Source organism: Pipistrellus hanaki (genome assembly GCF_964339955.1).
Source record: "Pipistrellus hanaki genome assembly, chromosome: 2".
In the NCBI taxonomy this organism is placed as follows: Eukaryota; Metazoa; Chordata; class Mammalia; order Chiroptera; family Vespertilionidae; genus Pipistrellus; species Pipistrellus hanaki.
Genome location: NC_140504.1, coordinates 50,075,893 through 50,096,003, shown reverse-complemented (window position 1 = coordinate 50,096,003; position 20,111 = coordinate 50,075,893). Strand labels below are relative to the sequence as shown.

The 20,111-nt window shown below is 39.0% G+C and overlaps 1 protein-coding gene across 21 annotated transcripts in view; it reads right to left on the bottom strand.

The window, feature by feature from the left end:
- Positions 1 to 20,111, bottom strand: part of LRCH3 (leucine rich repeats and calponin homology domain containing 3) — a 118,069-nt gene that overhangs the window by 62,271 nt on the left and 35,687 nt on the right. For all 21 annotated transcript variants that reach the window (XM_084871589.1, XM_084871573.1, XM_084871590.1 and 18 more), the window contains exons 2-3: positions 11,778 to 11,922; positions 10,799 to 10,925 (exon numbers count right to left, since the gene is read on the bottom strand). In XM_084871589.1, coding sequence (XP_084727715.1) covers positions 10,799 to 10,925; positions 11,778 to 11,922 — 272 coding nt within the window. The remainder of the gene's footprint in view (positions 1 to 10,798; positions 10,926 to 11,777; positions 11,923 to 20,111) is intronic.

Sequence of the window (20,111 nt, the reverse complement as noted above, 5' to 3'; positions counted from 1 at the left end):
CTGATTAGGGCAAATCATTTACTTTTAAGTGTCCTTGTTTTAGGGGAGATAGGATTTACTAGATGGCTCCAAACTGCTATTTAACCTTTGTAGTTTCCCTTTTCCACTTGTCCTGGCTTACTGTCATTTATGATATGGAATTTTTGGACTGGATCCGGAGTCAAAGGATGGATCGAGACAGAAGATGGTATAGCAAAGGTGGAGATGATTAAAGAATAAGTACAGATTCCCACATGGGGAGGGGGAAAGGGTCCCCTTATTTTCAAGCCCTGGTCAGCTAGCTCAGTTGGTTAGAGCATCATATTGATATGCCAAGGTTGCAGGATCGATCCCCAGTCAAGATGTGTAAGTGGAACAACAAAGCAATCTTGGGGCGGAGCTTGAAGATGGCGACCGAACAGACGGACTTGTTCTGACCCCGGTCCCAAAACAGATAGAAGCAACATCTGAGTCGCTCAGGGAATGTTGATTAGCAGCTAAGGGGCAGCGGATCACTCTAGGAAGGTAAGGAAGTGTCCGCTGGACAATTTTTCCTGACCAAGCGGCCAGCACTCCCGACTTCTCCCGGAGCTCCGGGCTCAGCGCAAAGGCGGCCCCACCCTACCAGGAAGGGAGCAGCTTCTCTGAGGCCTGGAAAACCCACAGCCGAGGAGTCCATCGAGCACCTGTGGCGCCCCGATCGGAGCAAGCGGGTGGATTCAAGGAAGCTCTTCAACCACCCACAGAAAGGTCAGAGTCTGCGTGGCTAGGCTGAGAGTTCAGGCTGCGATAGCGCCATTGCTCCAGCGAGGCCCCGCCCCCAGAGCGGCCCTGAGCGCGCCACCAGGAGCGCCGCGAGGCCCGGCCCCAGAGCGGCCCAGAGCACCGCGGCCCGGAGCGCCGCGAGGCCCCGCCCCCAGAGCGGCCCTGAGCGCGCCACCAGGAGCGCTGTGAGGCCCCGGCCCCAGAGCGGCCCAGAGCACCGCGGCCCGGAGCGCCGCGAGGCCCCGCCCCCAGAGCGGCCGTGGCCCCGCCTATATTGTAGCCCGGGAGAGCTGCGAGGGCCCGCCCCCAGAGAGAAAGAGGGCCAGAGCAACCAAAGTCTGGGAGGTCAAACCAGTAACACTGACACCTAAGGGCTGAACTACAAACTGCCTTTTTTTTTTTTTTTTTTTCTTTTTTTTTTTCTTTTTTCTTTTTCTTTTTCTTTTAATTAATCAAAAATAAATAAATGGACACAAATAACTAAGATATAGCCTGCCTAAAATTAAGGACTACCTTACAAAACTGAGGTGCAGTGGAAAGCTGGGAACTGCAAGACTCTCTGATCCAAGAACCAGGCATACCAAATACAATAACAGAGGAAGTGATTGAACTCTACTGGACAATTTTATGCTAATTATACTATTCTTTATTTTATTTTCATTTTTTACATTTTTTAGTTAATTTTCATTTTTTACATCTTTTACTTCAGAAACGATTTTTTTTCTTTTTTCCTTACTTGATTTTACCTTTTCAATTATTACATTTTTCAATCTCTATCTTCACTATTACTACTGCTATTTTGCAATTTTTTTTTTCTTTTTCTTTTCCTCCCCAGTACCATTTTACTTCGTCTTTATTTTACATTGGGAGTAACCTTCATTCTATTTTAATCTCTACTATAGCATCATTCAACCCTATCTCAATTCGACCTTTACCCCATCACTCTCTTACTAAACTTTAACCTTTTAGTCTCCAGTTTATCCTATCCCTTTCCGGCTTTAGTTTTTCCTCTATTCTTTCTGTATACCCCCTGCTAAAGCTCTCACTATACTCATAGATCTAAGTTCCAACCCCTGATACAAGTGTATAAATATCACTCTCTGCACTATATTAACTAGTTAAAAAAAAAAAAAAAAAAAAAAAAACACAAAAAAAAAAAACGGTTCTACTTTCTATCCTTTTCTCATTGTTTGAGTGAAGGTTGATTATTGTGAATATTGGTGCTTTTCAGTGAAATTGTTATGCTTATTCCAGTGTTGTTATTGTTGCTTTGTAATTTTTTTTAAATCCTCTGTTTTTGTTTGTTTCTTTGACTTCTGTATATCATAACCTTACTTAATAATAGTGGATATTGTATTGTAGTTTGTATTAATCTCCAAGTATTGTTACCAGCATTGGCTGGGCTCACTGGTTGATCTATGGCAATTTTCTCCACATATATATAGTTTGTTTCCCATTTTTTTAGTTTGCTTCTTCTTCTTCTCTCTCTCTCTCTCTCTCTCTCTCTCTCTCTCTCTCTCTCTCTCTCTTTCTCTCTCTCTCTTCTTTTTCTCCCTGTTTTCTAACTTCATTTTGTCATTACTTTATTTCTTCTTTGACTTTTTTTTTTTTTTAATTTTTCTTTATTTTATTTTTACCTTCCTTCCTTCCTTCTCTCCTATACCCTAATTTGCCTATCGCTAGGGGTTACCTTTATTAGAGGTTATTAATATTGTAAATACATTCCTGTTAAGTGCCTCTCGTGTTGTACATGGTAGTGTTGTATTTTGCACCTATAAATTAACGCAAGAGAAAGAACACCACATAACCAGACATCCTGAAAAGAGATACCATGGGAAGACAAAGAAACACCCCACAAATGAAAGAAAAGCAGGCATCACCAGAAAAGGAAGTAAACGAGCCAGAGGCAAGCAGCCTACCAGAGCAAGAGTTCAGAATAATGATTATTGGTTGGCTAAAAAGAATGGAAGAGAAATTTGACAATAACCAAGAAGAAATGAGGAAGAACCATCAGGAATTGAGGAAGAACCAAGAAGAAATGAAAAATGACATCGCTACCATGAAGAACTCAATAGAAAGCATCAAGAGTAGACTAGATGAAGCGGAAGACCGCATCAGTGAGCTAGAAGACAAGATGGAAAAAAATACCCAATTAGAGCAGCTTCTAGAAAAAAAGATTAAAAAGCAGGAGGAGAGCCTACGGGAGCTTTGGGACATTACAAAACAAAATAATATTCGAATAATAGGGGTTCCAGAAGGAAAGGAAACTGAGGTAGACGTGGAAAAAGTATTTCAAGAAATAATGACAGAAAACTTTCCTGAGATAGAGAAGAAAAAACCCACACAAATCCAAGATGCTCGCAGAGTCCCAAGCAAAATGAATCCCAGAAGACAGACGCCAAGGCACATTATAATTAAAGTGGCAAACAACAACGACAAAGTAAGAATCTTAAAAGCAGCCAGAGAGAGACAGAAAGTTACTTACAAAGGAACCCCCATCAGACTAGCAACTGATTTCTCAACAGAAACATATCAGGCCAGAAGGGAATGGGATGAAATATACAAAGTCATGCAAAGGAAGGGTTTGAATCCAAGAATACTGTACCCAGCAAGACTATCAATCAAAATTGAAGGGGAAATCAGGAGCTTCACAGACAAAAAAAGACTGAAGGAATTTATCTCCACCAAACCAGCAATGCAAGAAATGCTAAAGGGTCTACTGTAAAAATAAAGAAATAGGAATTGAAGAAGGAACATGGGTATAGAATAAAAATGCCATCAAATGAGTACCTATCAATAATAACCTTAAATGTAAATGGATTAAATGCTCCAATCAAAAGACATAGGGTGTCAGATTGGATAAGAAAACAAGACCCTTACATCTGTTGCCTACAAGAAACCCACCTCAGAAAAAAAGATGCACACAGACTGAGGGTGAAGGGATGGAAAAAAGTTTTCCAGGCAAATGGAAAGGAAAGAAAAGCTGGGGTAGCAATACTTATATCTGACAAATTAGATCTCAGAGTGAAGGACATAACAAGAGATAATGAAGGTCACTTCATAATACTAAAGGGTACAATCCAACAAGAAGAAATAACCCTGGTAAATATATATGCACCCAATACAGGAGCACCCAAATACATAAAAAAACTGCTGGAGGACATTAAGGGAGAGATTAATAGCAATACAATCATAGTAGGAGATTTTAATACCCCACTGTCACCCTTCGACAAATCATCTAAACAAAAAAGCAGCAAAGAAATATCAATCCTAAACGACTCACTAGACCAGATGGAATTAATTGACATCTTTAGAACATTCCACCCCAAAGCCACAGAATATACATTCTTCTCAAGTGCACATGGGACATTCTCAAAGATAGACCACATTTTGGGACATAGGCAGAGTCTATTCAAATTCAAGAAGATAGAAATCATATCAAGCATCTTCTCAGACCATAGTGGCATAAAACTGGAAATTAATTACAATAAAAATAATCCAAAGAAATCAAATACATGGAGACTAAACAACATGCTATTAAACAAGGACTGGGTTACCAGAGAAATCAAGGAAGAAATTAAAAACATCCTGGCAACAAATGACAATGAAAACACAACAATCCAAAATCTATGGGACACAGCAAAAGCAGTTTTGAGAGGGAAGTTCATATCCTTACAAGCCTATTGCAAAAAACTAGAAAAAATGGTAACAGATGAACTAACTCTACAACTCAAAGAGTTAGAAAAAGAGCAACAAGAAAAGCCCAGTGTAAGCAGAAGGAAGGAAATAACAAAAATCAGAGCACAGATAAATGACATAGAGACCAAAGAAACAATACATAAGATCAACAAAACCAAGAGCTGGTTCTTCGAAAGGATAAACAAGATTGATGGACCTCTAGCCAGGCTAACCAAGAAACAAAGAGAGAGGACCCAAATAAACAAAATCAGAAATGAAAGAGGTGAAATAACAACAGACCCCACCGAAATACAACAGATTGTTACAAAATACTACGAACAACTCTATTCCAACAAACTAAACAACCTGGAGGAAATGGACATATTCCTAGAAAAATACAAACTGCCAAAACTCAATCAGGAAGAATCTAAAAATCTCAATAGACCAGTGACGTGGGAAGAAATTGAAACCGTCATCAAAAAGCTTCCAGCAAACAAAAGCCCAGGGCCAGATGGCTTCACAGGAGAGTTTTACCAAACATTCAAGGAAGAACTAAAACCTATCCTCCTCAGACTATTCCAAAAAATCCAAGAGGAAGGAACACTTCCGAACTCCTTCTATGAAGCCAACATCACCCTAATACCAAAACCAGATAAAGACAACTCAATGAAAGAAAATTACAGGCCAATATCCCTCATGAACATAGATGCCAAAATCCTCAACAAAATTCTAGCAAATCGACTCCAGAAGAACATCACAAAGATCATACACCATGACCAAGTAGGATTTATTCCAGGAATGCAAGGATGGTACAATATCCGCAAATCAATAAACGTGATACATCACATAAACAAATTGAAAGATAAAAATCATATAGTCATATCAATTGACGCAGAAAAAGCATTTGACAAAATCCAACACCCTTTCCTGTTAAAAACTCTTAAAAAAGTGGGAGTACAAGGATCATACCTCAACATAATAAAAGCTATATATGATAAACCCACAGCCAACATTATACTCAATGGGCAAAAACTAAAACCATTCCCTCTAAGAACAGGAACAAGACAGGGATGCCCACTCTCGCCACTCCTGTTTGACATAGTTCTGGAAGTACTAGCCATTGCAATTAGACAAGAGGAGGAAATAAAAGGCATCCAAATTGGAAAAGAAGAAGTAAAGTTATCCTTATTTGCAGATGACATGATATTGTACATAAAAAACCCAAAAGACTCCATTAAAAAACTAATTGACTTAATAAATGAATTTGGCAACGTAGCAGGATATAAAATTAATGCCAAGAAATCCATGGCATTTCTATACACCAACAGTGAAACTACAGAAACAGAGGCTAAAAAAGCAATTCCATTCACCATCGCACCAAAAAAATTAAGATACCTAGGAATAAATTTAACTAAAGAAATAAAGGACCTATTTGCGGAAAACTACACGACACTGAAAAAAGAGATAGAGGAAGATGTAAGGAGATGGAAGAACATACCATGTTCATGGATTGGTAGGATCAACATCATCAAAATGTCCATACTTCCTAAAGCAATCTATAGGTTCAATGCACTCCCCATTAAAATACCAACGACATATTTCACTGACCTAGAAAGAACTCTCCAAAAGTTCATTTGGAACAATAAAAGACCCCGAATAGCCACAGCGATTCTGAGAAAGAAGAGTAAAGTAGGAGGGATCTCAATACCAGACTTCAAACTATACTACAAAGCCACTGTTCTCAAAACAGCCTGGTACTGGCACAAGAACAGACAAATAGATCAATGGAATAGAATTGAGAACCCAGATATCAACCCAAATCACTATGCTCAATTAATATTTGACAAAGGAGGCACGAATATACAATGGAGTCAAGACAGTCTCTTCAATAAATGGTGTTGGGAAAATTGGAAAGACACATGCAAAAGAATGAAACTAGATCACCAACTTACACCATTCACAAGGATAAACTCAAAATGGATACAGGACTTAAACATCAGACGGGAAACCATAAAAATACTAGAAGCATCCACAGGTAGCAAAATCTCAGACGTATGCCAAAATAACTTCTTCACTGATACGGCCCCTAGGGCAATGGAAGCTAAAGAGAAAATAAACAAATGGGACTACTTCAAAATAAAAAGCTTTTTTACAGCAAAAGAAACCATCAATAAAACAACAAGAAAGCCCACGGTGTGGGAGATCATATTTGCAAATATTACCACTGATAAAGGTTTAATCTCCAACATTTACAGACAGCTTATACAACTAAATAAAAGGAAGATGAATGATCCAATTAAAAAATGGGCAATGGACCTAAACAGAATATTTTCAAAAGAAGACAGAAGGAAGGCCAAAAGGCACATGAAAACATGCTCAAAGTCACTAAGTATCCGAGAGGTGCAAATCAAAACAACAATGCGGTACCATCTCACACCTGTCAGAATGGCCAACATCAACAAATCAACAAACGACAAGTGTTGGCGAGGTTGCGGAGAAAAAGGAACTCTCGTGCACTGCTGGTGGGAATGCAGACTGGTGCAACCACTGTGGAGAACAGTGTGGAGTTTCCTCAAAAAACTGAAAATGGAACTCCCATTTGACCCAGTAATCCCACTTCTAGGAATATATCCCAAGAAACTAGAAACACCAATCAGAAAGGATATATGCACCCCTATGTTCATAGCAGCACAATCTACAATAGCCAGAATTTGGAAACAGCCTAGGTGCCCGTCAGCAGATGATTGGATCCAAAAACTATGGTACATCTACACAATGGAATACTATGCTGCCATAAAGAAGAAGGAATTCTCATCATTTGCAGCAACCTGGATGGAATTGGAGAGCATCATGCTGAGTGAAATAAGCCAATCAACGAAAGAGAAACACCACATGACCTCACACATCGGTGGATGATAAAGATCTTTATAAACTGATGAACCAAGAGACAGATATAGAGAAAGTAAAGCAACAGGCAGACTGTCAAATTACAGTGGGGAGGGTAGGGATATCAGGGGGAGATAATAGATCAACCGAAGGACTTGTATAAATGCATATAAGTACAACCAATGGACATAAAACTATGGGGAGGGAGGGGATGTGTGGGAGGGAGGGAGGGGGGCAATAAAAAAAAATCAAGAAAATATGTAAAAAATAAATAAATAAATAAATAAATAAATTAAAAAAAAAAAAAAAAAAAAAAAAAAAGAAAAGAAAAAAAAAGTAGGATGATTTGATATTCACATAATCTCTCCACAATATTTTGATAGTTTCTTCTCTAAAATCAAGCAGCAATGAGTAAGCTTATGCCACAGCCCTGATTCTCACTGCTGTGGGATTGCAGAGTTCTTGCCTGACAGACTCATCCTGCCTCTTGACATCAGCTCATGTCATGTCATCTATTTTCAGCTCACATAAATTTTTTTAAAATTAAAAATTAAAAAAAGTTTTCAAAAATAAAAAAAAAAAAAAAACAAAAAAAAAAAAAAAAAAAAAAAAACAAAGCAATCTTTCTCTCTCTCTCTACCCCTCCCTCTCTTAAATCAATTTAAAAAATAAAAAATCCACATACATTTAAAAAAATCCCATTTTTAAAATACCAGTTCAACTGGTCAAGAATCCTATATAATAAAAGGCTAATATGCAAATCGACCAAACAGTGGGACAACCAATCGCTACGATGTGCACTGACCACCAGGGGCAGGCGCTCAATGCAGGAGATGCCCCCTAGTGGTCAATGCACTCTCACAGGGGGAGTGCCGCTCATCCAGAAGCTGGCCTCATGATTGGTGAGCGCAGCGGCGGTGGCTGGAGCCTCTCCTGCCTCAATGGCAGCTACACATCCCCGAGGGCTCCTGGACTACAAGAGGGTGCAGGCCAGGCTGAGGACCCAGGCCAGGCTGAGGCCCCCGCCCCCGAGTGCACAAATTTTGTGCACTGGGCCCCTAGTATAAGATAAAGATACTCTGAAGATGACTCATATCATTCCTTATCAAATTCAAAGTGAGGAGGAAATGACAAAGTACACATAACTCAAAAGGATATGGAAATATAGATAATGCTTTATTAGCATCTGATGAACCTGGTTAATATATATATATATATATATATATATATATATATATATATATATATATATATTAGGTAGGCCCTCTGGTATCTTGGTAATAGCTTGATTCTGATTCCACTGGTTCTAAAATGAAATGACTTTAGGTTCTAATCCTGATATATCCAGGATTACATAATTCTGAGACCAACCAGAATAATTTATACACCCATGTGTAGCATCAAGAAGCTGCCTAGGTTATTAATTATCAAGATGCCACATTAACACCTAAAATTCCTCCAATATAGAAGTAAAAAGTATATTAAAAGACTTACTATAAGAAAAGACCACTTATCAAAAAATTCAACAAGCTTCAAATATTATTTTTAAATTTTCCCAAAACATTTTTAGAAAAATTAATTTTACTTTTATTTTTCTATCAATTAGTGACAGAAGTAGAATCAAAAGCTAGACTTAGTCTAATACTCTAGGCATAAAAGTTAAAAGAGCTCTAAAAGAAATTGAAAGGGTTGGAAAACTGAGCCTGAGCCAGAGATAATAGCAATCTATAATATTTCTTTCAGAAAATATAAATGTTGAAAGACAATTTACTTTCACTCAGAAACGAATAAGAATGGTGCAGAAAGACCATGAAGTATAAATCGGTAAGTTTAAGTTTACTAATTGTTTCTCTGCCAAAAGCTGTTTGTATAACTAGGATATCAACTCACCACTCTGGTAGAAATTTGAAAGTACCTTTTGTAAGACATATCTATATTTTAAGTATTGAGGATTCAATAAGTAGAAATAGAAAGTTTAAAAGATTTAAAAATCAGAATTTCAATCACGAATATAATTTATTATTAGTTCATGTTATTAACCCAAGCTCTGAAGAAATGCCAACAAACATACATTTTTGAACTATTTCCTAGATCTAACTGGCTCTAAATAAATAGTGGTCTAGTATAAAGATTCCAGATTTAATATATTTGTGAATTTTACATGACCTTTATATTCATAATCTACCTGAAAAAGTTAGCTAATATGTAGTCCAATTAGAGTATATGTGTATAGTGTTTGTTTTTGTAAAGTTCATCTTTATTATTAATAAAAGTACATGGAACTATACTCCCAAATCTCAATGGGCATCACTGCATCTGACCATTTCAGAAATATGAAACATGGCTTTGGAGTTAAGGTAGAGTGGCTTCAAATTCTACTTCAATTATGGAACCTTGGGCCTTATCCTATCTGAGTGCTAGCTCCCTCAATTGTAATACGATAATTATAGAATTCAATTAATAATGTAACCTGGTGATTAAAAGAAAAAAGTCTTATTGCCATGCCCATAACAAAAGTACTCAAGAGTAACAAGGAGTGGTAGGTGAGGGTTAAAGTTCTCAGAAACAGAAGGCAGTAAAGAACAGCTTGCCCAGCCGACTGGCTCAGTGGTTGAGCATTGACCTATGAACTAGGAGGTCACGGTTAGATTCCTGGTCAGGGCATATGCCCATGTTGCAGACTCAATTCCTAGTGTGGAGCATGCAGAAGGCAGCCGATCAATGATACTCTCTCATCATTGATGTTTCTATCTCTCTCTCTCCTTCTCCCTTCTTGTCTGAAATCAATATATATATATATATATATATATATATATATATATATATATATGAAAGGATAGCTTACTTTAGAATGGGAGATAGGTTCTAAAGATATAAGGAAAAAAAGGTAAGCCTGACCTCTATAGTATCCATTTACCAATGGGAGTTAACCAAAAATCAGAATATTGATATTAACAAGATTTAATACTTATACCTCAAAAGTTTAATAACAGAAATCACTTAATAGCCGGGACCGGTTTGGCTCAATGGATAGAGCGTCGGCTTGGGGACTGAAGGGTCCCGGGTTCGATTCCGGTCAAGGGCATGTACCTTGGTTTCGGGCATATCCCCGGTGGGGGGTGTGCAAGAGGCAGCTGATCGATGACTCTCTCATCGATGTTTCTAACTCTCCATCTCTCTCCCTTCCTCTCTGTATAAAATCAATAAAATATATTTAAAAAAAAAAAAAAAAAGAAAGAAATCACTTAATATTGATTAGAACCTAATTTAATGACCTTTCCCCATTCCATGTGAGCCTGTCAGACTTGTATGTTCAGTTTCTTCTTAATTCTGTACTGAAGCCCTTGAGTACTGAACAATCAGTAAAACTTCATTATTAATACTTCAAAATAACTAAAAAATACACGGCAATAATGGATCTGTACCATATAAAAGAACAGGGTATTTCTATGGTTATGTGGGACAATAAAAAAATAAAATATTAACTTACAAGTTCTGTTAAATGTCTGAGATGTCCAATTTCTTCTGGAAGCGAGACCAATTTGTTATTACTAGCAATTAAGACTTTCAATGGTAAATTACACAAATGTACTGGCAGTGTTGACAGTTGGTTCCGACTAAAATGGGTAAGCAGAAAAAAAAAAAAAGAAGATTCAGAGCCCATTACTCAAGAAAAAAATGTCCATCTTTCCCACTCTATTATACACAGTAAAATAACAAATATAAGTCTTGCAAGGAACAAATAGAATTCAAGATTTGAGTTGTAGCCTACATTTCCTCACTTGTCAGCTTTGTAATTTTTAGGAATAGCATTTAACCTATATGCATTTTATATAGACTCATTTGTAAATTGAGAATCTTAACTTCTCCTCTACCTTATACCATAAAACACCTTTATAGAAAATAAAGTGCTATATAAATACAACATATTATTTTATTGAAGTTATTTTATATTAAGAAAAAATTATTTAAAAATAGGGTATATTTCCTTCCTAACCATTACAGTATATATGAAGAGGCAAAATGAGTTTTAGAATTATGTAAACTGTATAATAAAATGATTACATATAAAAGTATTTCCAAAGGATATTTCATTTGCTCATTTTCTCCAATAAAACTTATAAAATAACAAAAGAATTCCATAAAATGTGAAAAAATGGAGTAAGTACATGAGTTGAAATGCAATTATACATTCAGAACTGAATTCATAAAAATACATAATCACAAGAACCAAACGGAGTTATTTGGAGAAACACTGCAAGCCTACTAGGCTACTGACTATTAGAGTTTGTCAATTATTGCAAAGAGAGGAGAAACTAGAGGGACACAGGAAATACTGTTAATTTAGCCTAAGAACGAACATGTATAGAAACTGTTGATATTAAAAGATAATGTAAACTTTAGTAAGAAGCAGAAAATTGAAAAGGTCACATAAAATCAAATATTAAACAACAACAACAACATCTTACCTAATATTTAAGAATGTTAGAGCTTGTAGGTTTAGAATTGCCTCTGGTATATATCGAATACAATTTTGGTATAAGTTGAGATTTTCAAGAGAAACAAAATGACATGTTTCTATGGGAATTTCTGAGAGGCGATTTCGTGACAGATCTGAAAGAAAAAAATAAAGTTTAAAATCAATCCTTGCAACTCATTTTACTGAAATTTTAAATAGGCATTTTTGTGAATGTTTGAATTACCAAGATTTCCTACTGTGGAGATTGATCCAAAATAAACATTCAAAAAAAATTGTTTTAATATATTTTATTGATTTTCTACAGAGAGGAAGAGGGATAGAGTTAGAAACATCGATGAGAAAGAAACATCCTTCTGCACACCCCGCAGTGGGGATGTGCCCGCAACCAAGGTACATGCCCTTGACCAGAATCGAACCTGGGACCTTTCAGTCCTCAGCTAGGTGCTCTATTCACTGAGCCAAACCGGCTCCTGTACCATTTTGATATGCCATTTTCATTTTCTTTTTTAGCATTTCCTTATATTCTGGCACAACAAGATGTTCCAGTCTTATCTTACAACTTCTGTGCCTCAGTTTTGGAATCTATTTCTCACCTTCATATAACATACACTTCTGTGGCAAGTCAGACTTGGGGAGTGGTGGTTAGGAGCAAAAAGGAAAGCCACCAATCCTGACTGAATTCTCAGAATAAATGACTTGGTTTTTTTGTAAACCACTAAGCTTTGTAGTGGTCTGTTACATGCAATAGAAAAGCAAAACAAATTGGTACCTGGAAATGAAGTTCTGCTTTAATAAAAACCCAAAACATCTGCTATTTTTAAAATGAGGCAGCAGACAATGGCCTTAAGGGACCTCCCAGACCTGTTAGTGGAGGCCGGAAGACAGTGGAAAAATTGCTATTAAAGGCTGGAGAAAAGGCACCCTAGTTCAGCTTGGGCAGTAATATGAAAGAGCACCTAAAGGATTTAAATCACCATGAATATATGCGGTGCTCTGAAGTGAACTATGTTAGTTGAAGTTAAAATATATATGACAACAAAGATCCCTAAATATTAATCTTAGATCTTAATGATGAAAAAGGGTATGCATATACACATTCCAGCAATATTCCATCTAATTTAATTCCCCCCTCTTATTTTCAGATATCAAATACATTACATATTTTCCTTTTTCAAATAATGCAGAGAAAGGAAATAGTGCCAAACAACTTAAAAGACCCTCTTTGCTCACACAAGAAAGAACATGAACTTCTGCCTAGAATGGATTCTGATTTCTCAGAATATTGGAAAACAAACTTAATTTTAGAGTCTATAAAGACCATCCTAAACTGTGATCCAATTCTCACAATATTTTCTTTCATCTTGGAACACTGCTCATCTCACACTCTGACAATAAGGTTTGCAAAACCAAACCCTGAAACAATACAATTTAGAGCAAACTTTTATCTTAAATGGGACATATGATATAGCCTTTAGTGCTACTTCTACCATTTATACTGTCTTAATATCTAGAACATCTGAGAATCTCCTCTAGAACTTTTGGTGAGATGCTTTCAATTACTTTGCTTTTTTTTGCAGGTAAGAAGTACTTTTTTCCTAAATCTATCTGTCCCATTACCTGTTCAATAACTTTATGATTTTATTAGAGGCCCAGTGCACGAAATTTGTGCACAGGGGTAGGGGCGATGCCCTCAGCCTGGCCTATACCCTCTATAATTGAAACTTTGTAGCCTGGAGTGGATGCCTAGACCAGCCAGGGCAGGTGGAAAGCTTGGCTTCCTCTGTCACCGGGGGCAACCCTAGCTGCTCTCTCTAGCTCAGTGGCTGCCGCCATTTTTCTTGGGATTTATCTTCTATAATTGAAACTTTGTAGCCTTGAGTGGATGCCTAGGCCGGCCAGGGTGTATGGAAAGCTTGGCTTCCTCCATTGCTGGGGAAACCCAAGCCTCCCTCCTGCTCTCTGTGGTGACAGCCATCTTGGTTGGGGTTAATTTGCATACTAGCTCTGATTGGCTGGTGGGCATGGCTGGTGGTGTAGTGGGGTGATGGTTAATTTACATACTACTATTTTATTAGGTAGGATATACAAATGTACAGTAGGAAAGCTTTGTTATGTTAGTTTGTCAATGTGGGAATTTCTGATTCCATATTTCCTCCACCATGGATTGGAGTTTTTCGTAAGTGATCATCCTTGGATGTTGATAAATGGTTCAACTTTCAAACTAGAAATAGAAGACTTATCATCTGGTAAAGGTGACTGTGCTATGCTAAACCAATATGTCTTCACATCAGGAAATTGTGGAGCTTCAAAAATATTTAGCTGCAAGCATAAGCTTCAGAGTTAAAACATCTGAGTTTGGATTCTGGCGGGTAACTTTATTTTCATAAAATGGAAATAACATTATGAATGCATATATCTTCAAATGAATTATATCACTTGTTCTAATAATGAAATAATTTTCTATAACAATTTTTGGACAATAACACACACATCCAAAAGTGCAAAAAAAAACACCCACACACAAAAAAAAACAAATGTACAGTAGGTCCTCAGGTTATGTCAGAGATCCGTTTCTATGGTGCAGTGTAACACGATTTTTGAAGTCAGAATCCTCCTACATAAGCTCCTACATCACTTACATAGAGCACATACATAGCAGTAATGAAGTGAAACAGTAAAAAAAAAAATTTTTTTTTAAATAACAATTCCTGACCTTTACTTGTGGTAAATAAATAATAAAAAATATAAACCACATATGTACATATGTCAAAATGATGGAACACTTTTTTTAATAAATAAATGGGAGCCGTGACCGGTTTGGCTCAGTGGATAGAGCATCGGCCTGCAGACGTAACCATGAAACGATGTATGTCGAGTCTGACATAACCCGAAGACTGCCTGTGTGTCATATATAAAAACATTTTTTTAGGACATCTGCTCAGCTTACTACTAATCATTCACAGGGGCTGACTTTCTCTCCCTCCCAGTTTTTCAGCATCATATATACCAGTGATTCTTACTTAACCTTAGTGACCCTTTCATTCATTTTAAGAAAATATATTTTATTGATTTTTTACAGAGAGGAAGGGAGAGGGATAGAGTTTTAGAAACATTGATGAGAGAGAAACATCGATCAGCTGCCTCCTGCACACTCCCTACTGGGTATGTGCCCACAACCAAGGTACATGCCCTTGACCAGAATCAAACCTGGAACCCTTGAGTTCACAGGCCAATGTTCTATCCATTGAGCCAAACCATTAGGGCGAGCCTTTCATTCTTTTTTCTTTTTTTTGTTTTAAGTCTTTATTGTTCATATTATTACAGATGTTCTTTTTTTTTCCGCCCCCTCCACCAGGTTCCCACCCCACCCTCTGCCCTTCCCCCCCCATCATTGTCCTCATCCATAGGTGCACAGTTTTTGTTCAGTCTCTTCCCACATCCCCATCTCCCCTTTTCCCCGAGAATTGTCAGTTCACTCCCCTTCCATACCTCTGATTCTATTATATTCAACAGTTAATATTGTTCATCAGATTTTTTTTTAATTTTTTTGGTTTCTAGACTTATTTGTTATAGTTACATATTTATTGTTCATAATTTTTATCTTTATTTACTTTCTCTTCCAAAAGAACCCCCTTCAGCAATTCATATAATTCTGGTTTGGTGGTGATGAACTCTTTTAGCTTTTTTTTTATTAGTGAAGCTCTTTATCTGGCCTTCGATTCTGAATGATAGCTTTGCTGGATAGATTATTTTTGGCTGTAGGTTCTTACTATTCATCACCTTGAATATTTCTTGCCATTCCCGTCTGGCCTGCATGGTTTCTGTTGAGAAATCAGCTGACAATCGTATAGGTGCTCCTTTATAGGTAACTACCTTCTTTGCTCTTGCTGCTTTTAATATTCTCTCTTTGTCTTTTGCTCTTGGAATTTTAATTATGATGTGTCTTGGTGTGGTCCTCTTTGGATTCCTTTTGTTTGGAGTTCTGTGCGCTTCCTGGACTTGTAAGTCTAATTCTTTCACCAGATGGGGGAAGTTTTCTGTCACTATTTCTTTCAGTATGTTTTCGGTATCTTGCTCTCTCTCTTCTTCTGGGACCCCCATAATTCTGATATTGGTTCGCTTGAAGTTGTCCCAGAGGTTTCTTACATTATCTTCAGCTTTCTGGATTCTCTTGCCTTCTTGCTTCTGCGGAGGAGTGTCTTCTGGCTCTTTATGTTCCAAATCTTTGACTTGATTCTTGCAATCTTCCATTCTGTTTTTAGGACTCTTTATAATATTTTTTATTTCAGACAATGTATTCTTTATTTCTTGTTGATCCCTTATTATTTCTTGTTGATCCCTTATTATTTCTTATTGATTTCTTATTATTTCTAGTTGATCCCTTTTCATATCCTAATAGGTCTCGTTTATTTTTATCGGCCTTTTCTAGGAGATTCTTGAACAACCTTGTAAGTGTGGTTTTGAACTCTATATCCAGTCGCTTTTTGTCCTCCATTTCTTTCGTTTGTGATCTATTTCGTTGTCTCAGCATTATCGCAGCTTCCCTGATGGGGCGGAATTTCAGGGTGGAGCCTACAGCCTTGGCTTCCATCAGCCATGCCCTATGCGGCTCCTGAGTCTCAGGGTCCTTCAGTACTCGCTGCAAGCACCTCTGAGAGTGAGGTGCCCTCGAGTTTCGCCTGCTACCAAACAGTCTAGTCTCTCCCCCAATGGGCCCGGAACTGGAGTTCAGTTCAGTTGGAAGTGGGATTGGAGGTGGCGTTCAGAGCAGTCTGGAGCCCCTGTCTTCTTCCTGCCAGGGCAGTCCTGAGGCACAGCCAACCGTCCCTTCTCTGCACGCAATGTGCGCGCCTCTGGGACCTCCTTTCGCCGCTCCCTCGGGGTTCCACCTTACAGCCCAGCTCCATATGGATGAGCCTGGGTCCCCAGTGTCTGGTCCAGAACTGGAGTTCAGAGCAGTCGGGTCTGGGTTTCAGCACAGTCGGAGCTTTTATCTCCTTCCCGCTAGGGAACGCCAGCCAGGCACTCAGCCGCCCTCCTCTCCGGCTCCGTCCCCTCCGTGCGCGCGCCGCGTGTCCTCGTACCTTAGGCTTTTACAGCTCCTCCGCTCTTCCTTCTGGTTTTCTCCTTGCTTCTTGTTGTAGAATTTCCAGTCAGTCGACTTTTCTGTAGTTCTGGATAATGTCCATTTTATATTTTAGTTGTATTTTATTGAAATTGTTGTGTGCGGCTGCGGTTAGGTGTTTACCTGTGCAGTCATCTTGGATCCTCCCGCCTTTCATTCTTAATATCCTGGTAAATTCCTGCCCATCATTCAAGAGCCATCTCAAGTATAATCTTATTATACTCCCCTTGCTTGTCTAGGCACTCAAAGGATTCCCTGACTGCCTTTCTATTATTCTACTATAGTACCACATTGTACTAAAATTCTTCATTAGATTTTAAGTTCCTTGAAACCAAGAGCTTTTACCTTCAACATCTAATCCCTGAATAGGTCAAGCTTATTTGTTAAAATTAACTCAGTAAGCTAACATCGGATATTTCATGATAGTCAAATTTTATGTTTTTTATTAAAAATTGGAAAGTTAGCCGGGACCGGTTTGGCTCAATGGATAGAGCGTCGGCTTGGGGACTGAGGGGCCCCGGGTTCGATTCCGGTCAAGGGCATGTGCCTTGGTTGCGGGCATATCCCCAGTGGGGGGTGTGCAAGAGGCAGCTGATCTATGACTTTCTCTCATCGATGTTTCTAACTCTCTCTCTCCCTTCCTCTCTGTACAAAAGTCAATAAAATATATTTTTAAAAAAAATTGGAAAGTTAATTATCCTATATAATAAAGAGGTAATATGCAAATTAATCCTCACCCCCTCACAAGATGGCTGCCTACGACCAGGCTGGCAGGGGCGTTAGTGAGGGATGACCAAACAAGTGAACAAGCACGCTGCATGGGGCGACCAGGTTGGTGGGGGGAGGCTGTAAGAGGTGACCAGGTCAGCAAAGGGGACAGCTGGGGGCGACCAGGCCGGCAGAGGGGGGCAGTTGGGATGACCAGGCTGGCAAGGGGGGCAGTAAGTGGCAACCAGGCTGGGGTACAGTTAAGAGTGACCAGACCAGCGGGGGGGCAGTTGGGGGCGATTAGGCTGGCGGGGGGAGGGGGGGGTAGGGGCAGTGAGGGGTGGCCAGGCCAGCACACAGGGACAATGAGGGATGATCAGGCCAGCAGGGCAGGGCAGTTAGAGGCAACCAGGCAGCTGAGCGATAAGGAGCCAGCAGTCTGGGATTGTGAGAGGGATATTCAAGGGGACCCAGATTAGAAACAGTTCAGGCTAGGCTGAGGGCCCCATCCCCCACCCCCGTGCACTAATTTTGTGCACCCGGCCTCTAGTTTCTAAATAAGTGAATTTTATTTGGGAGGTAATTTTTAAAATGTGTGCTTCATGAAGGGAATAAGAAAGAATCCTAAAGAGGAAATGTAGGAAACATAAATACAGTATAGGTCAGATTATACCCACACCAATAACAACCTTCTGCAACAAATTAAAAATAAAATGGATAACCTAATAACGGATTAATATCCAGAATATATATGCATTTTTAAAAATACCCAAAACCGGGGGGCGGAGCTTGAAGATGGCGACCGAACAGTCGGACTTGTTCTGACTCTGGTCCCAGAACAGATAAAAGTAACATCTGAGTCGCTCAGGGAGGGTTGATTGGCAGCTGAGGGGCAGCAGAGGTTTCAAGGAAGCTAGGCAGCGATCCGCTGGACAGGATTTCCAGCCGGTGGCCAACACAGCCACAGCGGCGGCCGCGGCGGCTGCGGCGGCGGCAGAAGCAGCGGCGGCGGCGCTGTGAGAAAGGAGTGGCTTCTCTGAGGCCGGGAAAGCCCACAGCGGAGAGGTCCATCCAGTAGCTGAGACGCCCGAGTTGGCGCTGGCGTGTGGATTCAAAGGAGTTCTTCGGTCACCCACGGAAAGGTCAGAATTTGCGAGGAAAGCCTGAGAGATCGCGGTCCCGCGGTGCCGGCAGCCACAGTAGCCGGGGAGTTCCGGCCCTGCCTCCATGCAGCGCCCGCAAAGCTGAGCCCTAAGAAGGCTGCAGCGACATCTAGTGCTGGGTTTGGCATAAGCTTCCCCAGAAGCGGGAATTTTTTTTTTTTTTTTTTTTTTTTTTTTTTTTTTTTTTTTTTTTTTTTTTTTTTTTTTTAAAGCCAGGGGACACGGGACAGAGTGCTAAGAATCGCGGCTGTCCCGCCAAGGGCGGAACATCTGGACACCTCGGCGCCTGATCCCCTTCACCCCCTAGCTTCGGAATACTAGGGAAGATCAGCCTAGTTGGGCATATCCGGGGAATTTGCAGGGAGAAAGTGCCTCCCTGGAAACAAGGGATCGGAGCCAGAAGAGATAGTCTGGGAGCCAGCTGGCACCCTGCCAGCTAGAGCCATAGAGAAAGAAGGCCGGAGCAACCAAAAAGACTGGGAGGTCAAACCGGAAACACTGACACCTAAGAGCTGAATTACAAACTGCCCTTCTTTTTTTTTTTTTTTCTTTTTTTTTCCTTTCTTTTCTTTTGTCTTTTAATTAATCAAAAATAAATGGACACAAATATCTAAGATATAGTCTACTAAAAATTAAGGATTACCTTACAAAACTGAGGTGCAGTGGAAAGCTGGGAACTGCAAGACTGTCTGGTCCGAGAATCAGAAGTGCCAAATACATTAACTGAGGAAGTGAGTGACCAGTACTGGTCATTTTTATGCTAATTTTGCTATACTTTACTTTATTTTCATTTTTTACATCTTTTATTTAATTTTCATTTTTCATATCTTTTACTTAAGAAACAATTTTTTTTCTTTTTTCCTTACTTGATTTTACCTTTTCAATTACTACATTTTTCAATCTCTATCACTATTACTACTGCTATTTTGCAATTTTTTAAAAAAAAAAATTTTATTTATTTTTTTTTTCTTTCTTTCTTTTCTTTTTTTTCTCTCTCTAGTACCATTTTATTTTTTCTTTATTTTACATTGGGAGTAACTTTCATTCTATTTTAATCTCTACTATAGCATCATTCAACCCTATCTCAACTCAACCTTTACACTATCACTCTCTTACTAAACTTTACCCTTTAGTCTACAGTTTATCCTATCCCTTTCCGGCTTTAGTTTTTCCTCTATTCTCTCTCTATACCCCCTGCTAAAGCTCTCACTATACTTATAGACCTAAGTTCCAACCCCTGATCCAAGTGTATAAATACCAATCTCTGCACTATATTAACTAGTTAAAAAAAAAAAAAAAAATCCATTCTCCCCTCTATCCTTTTCGC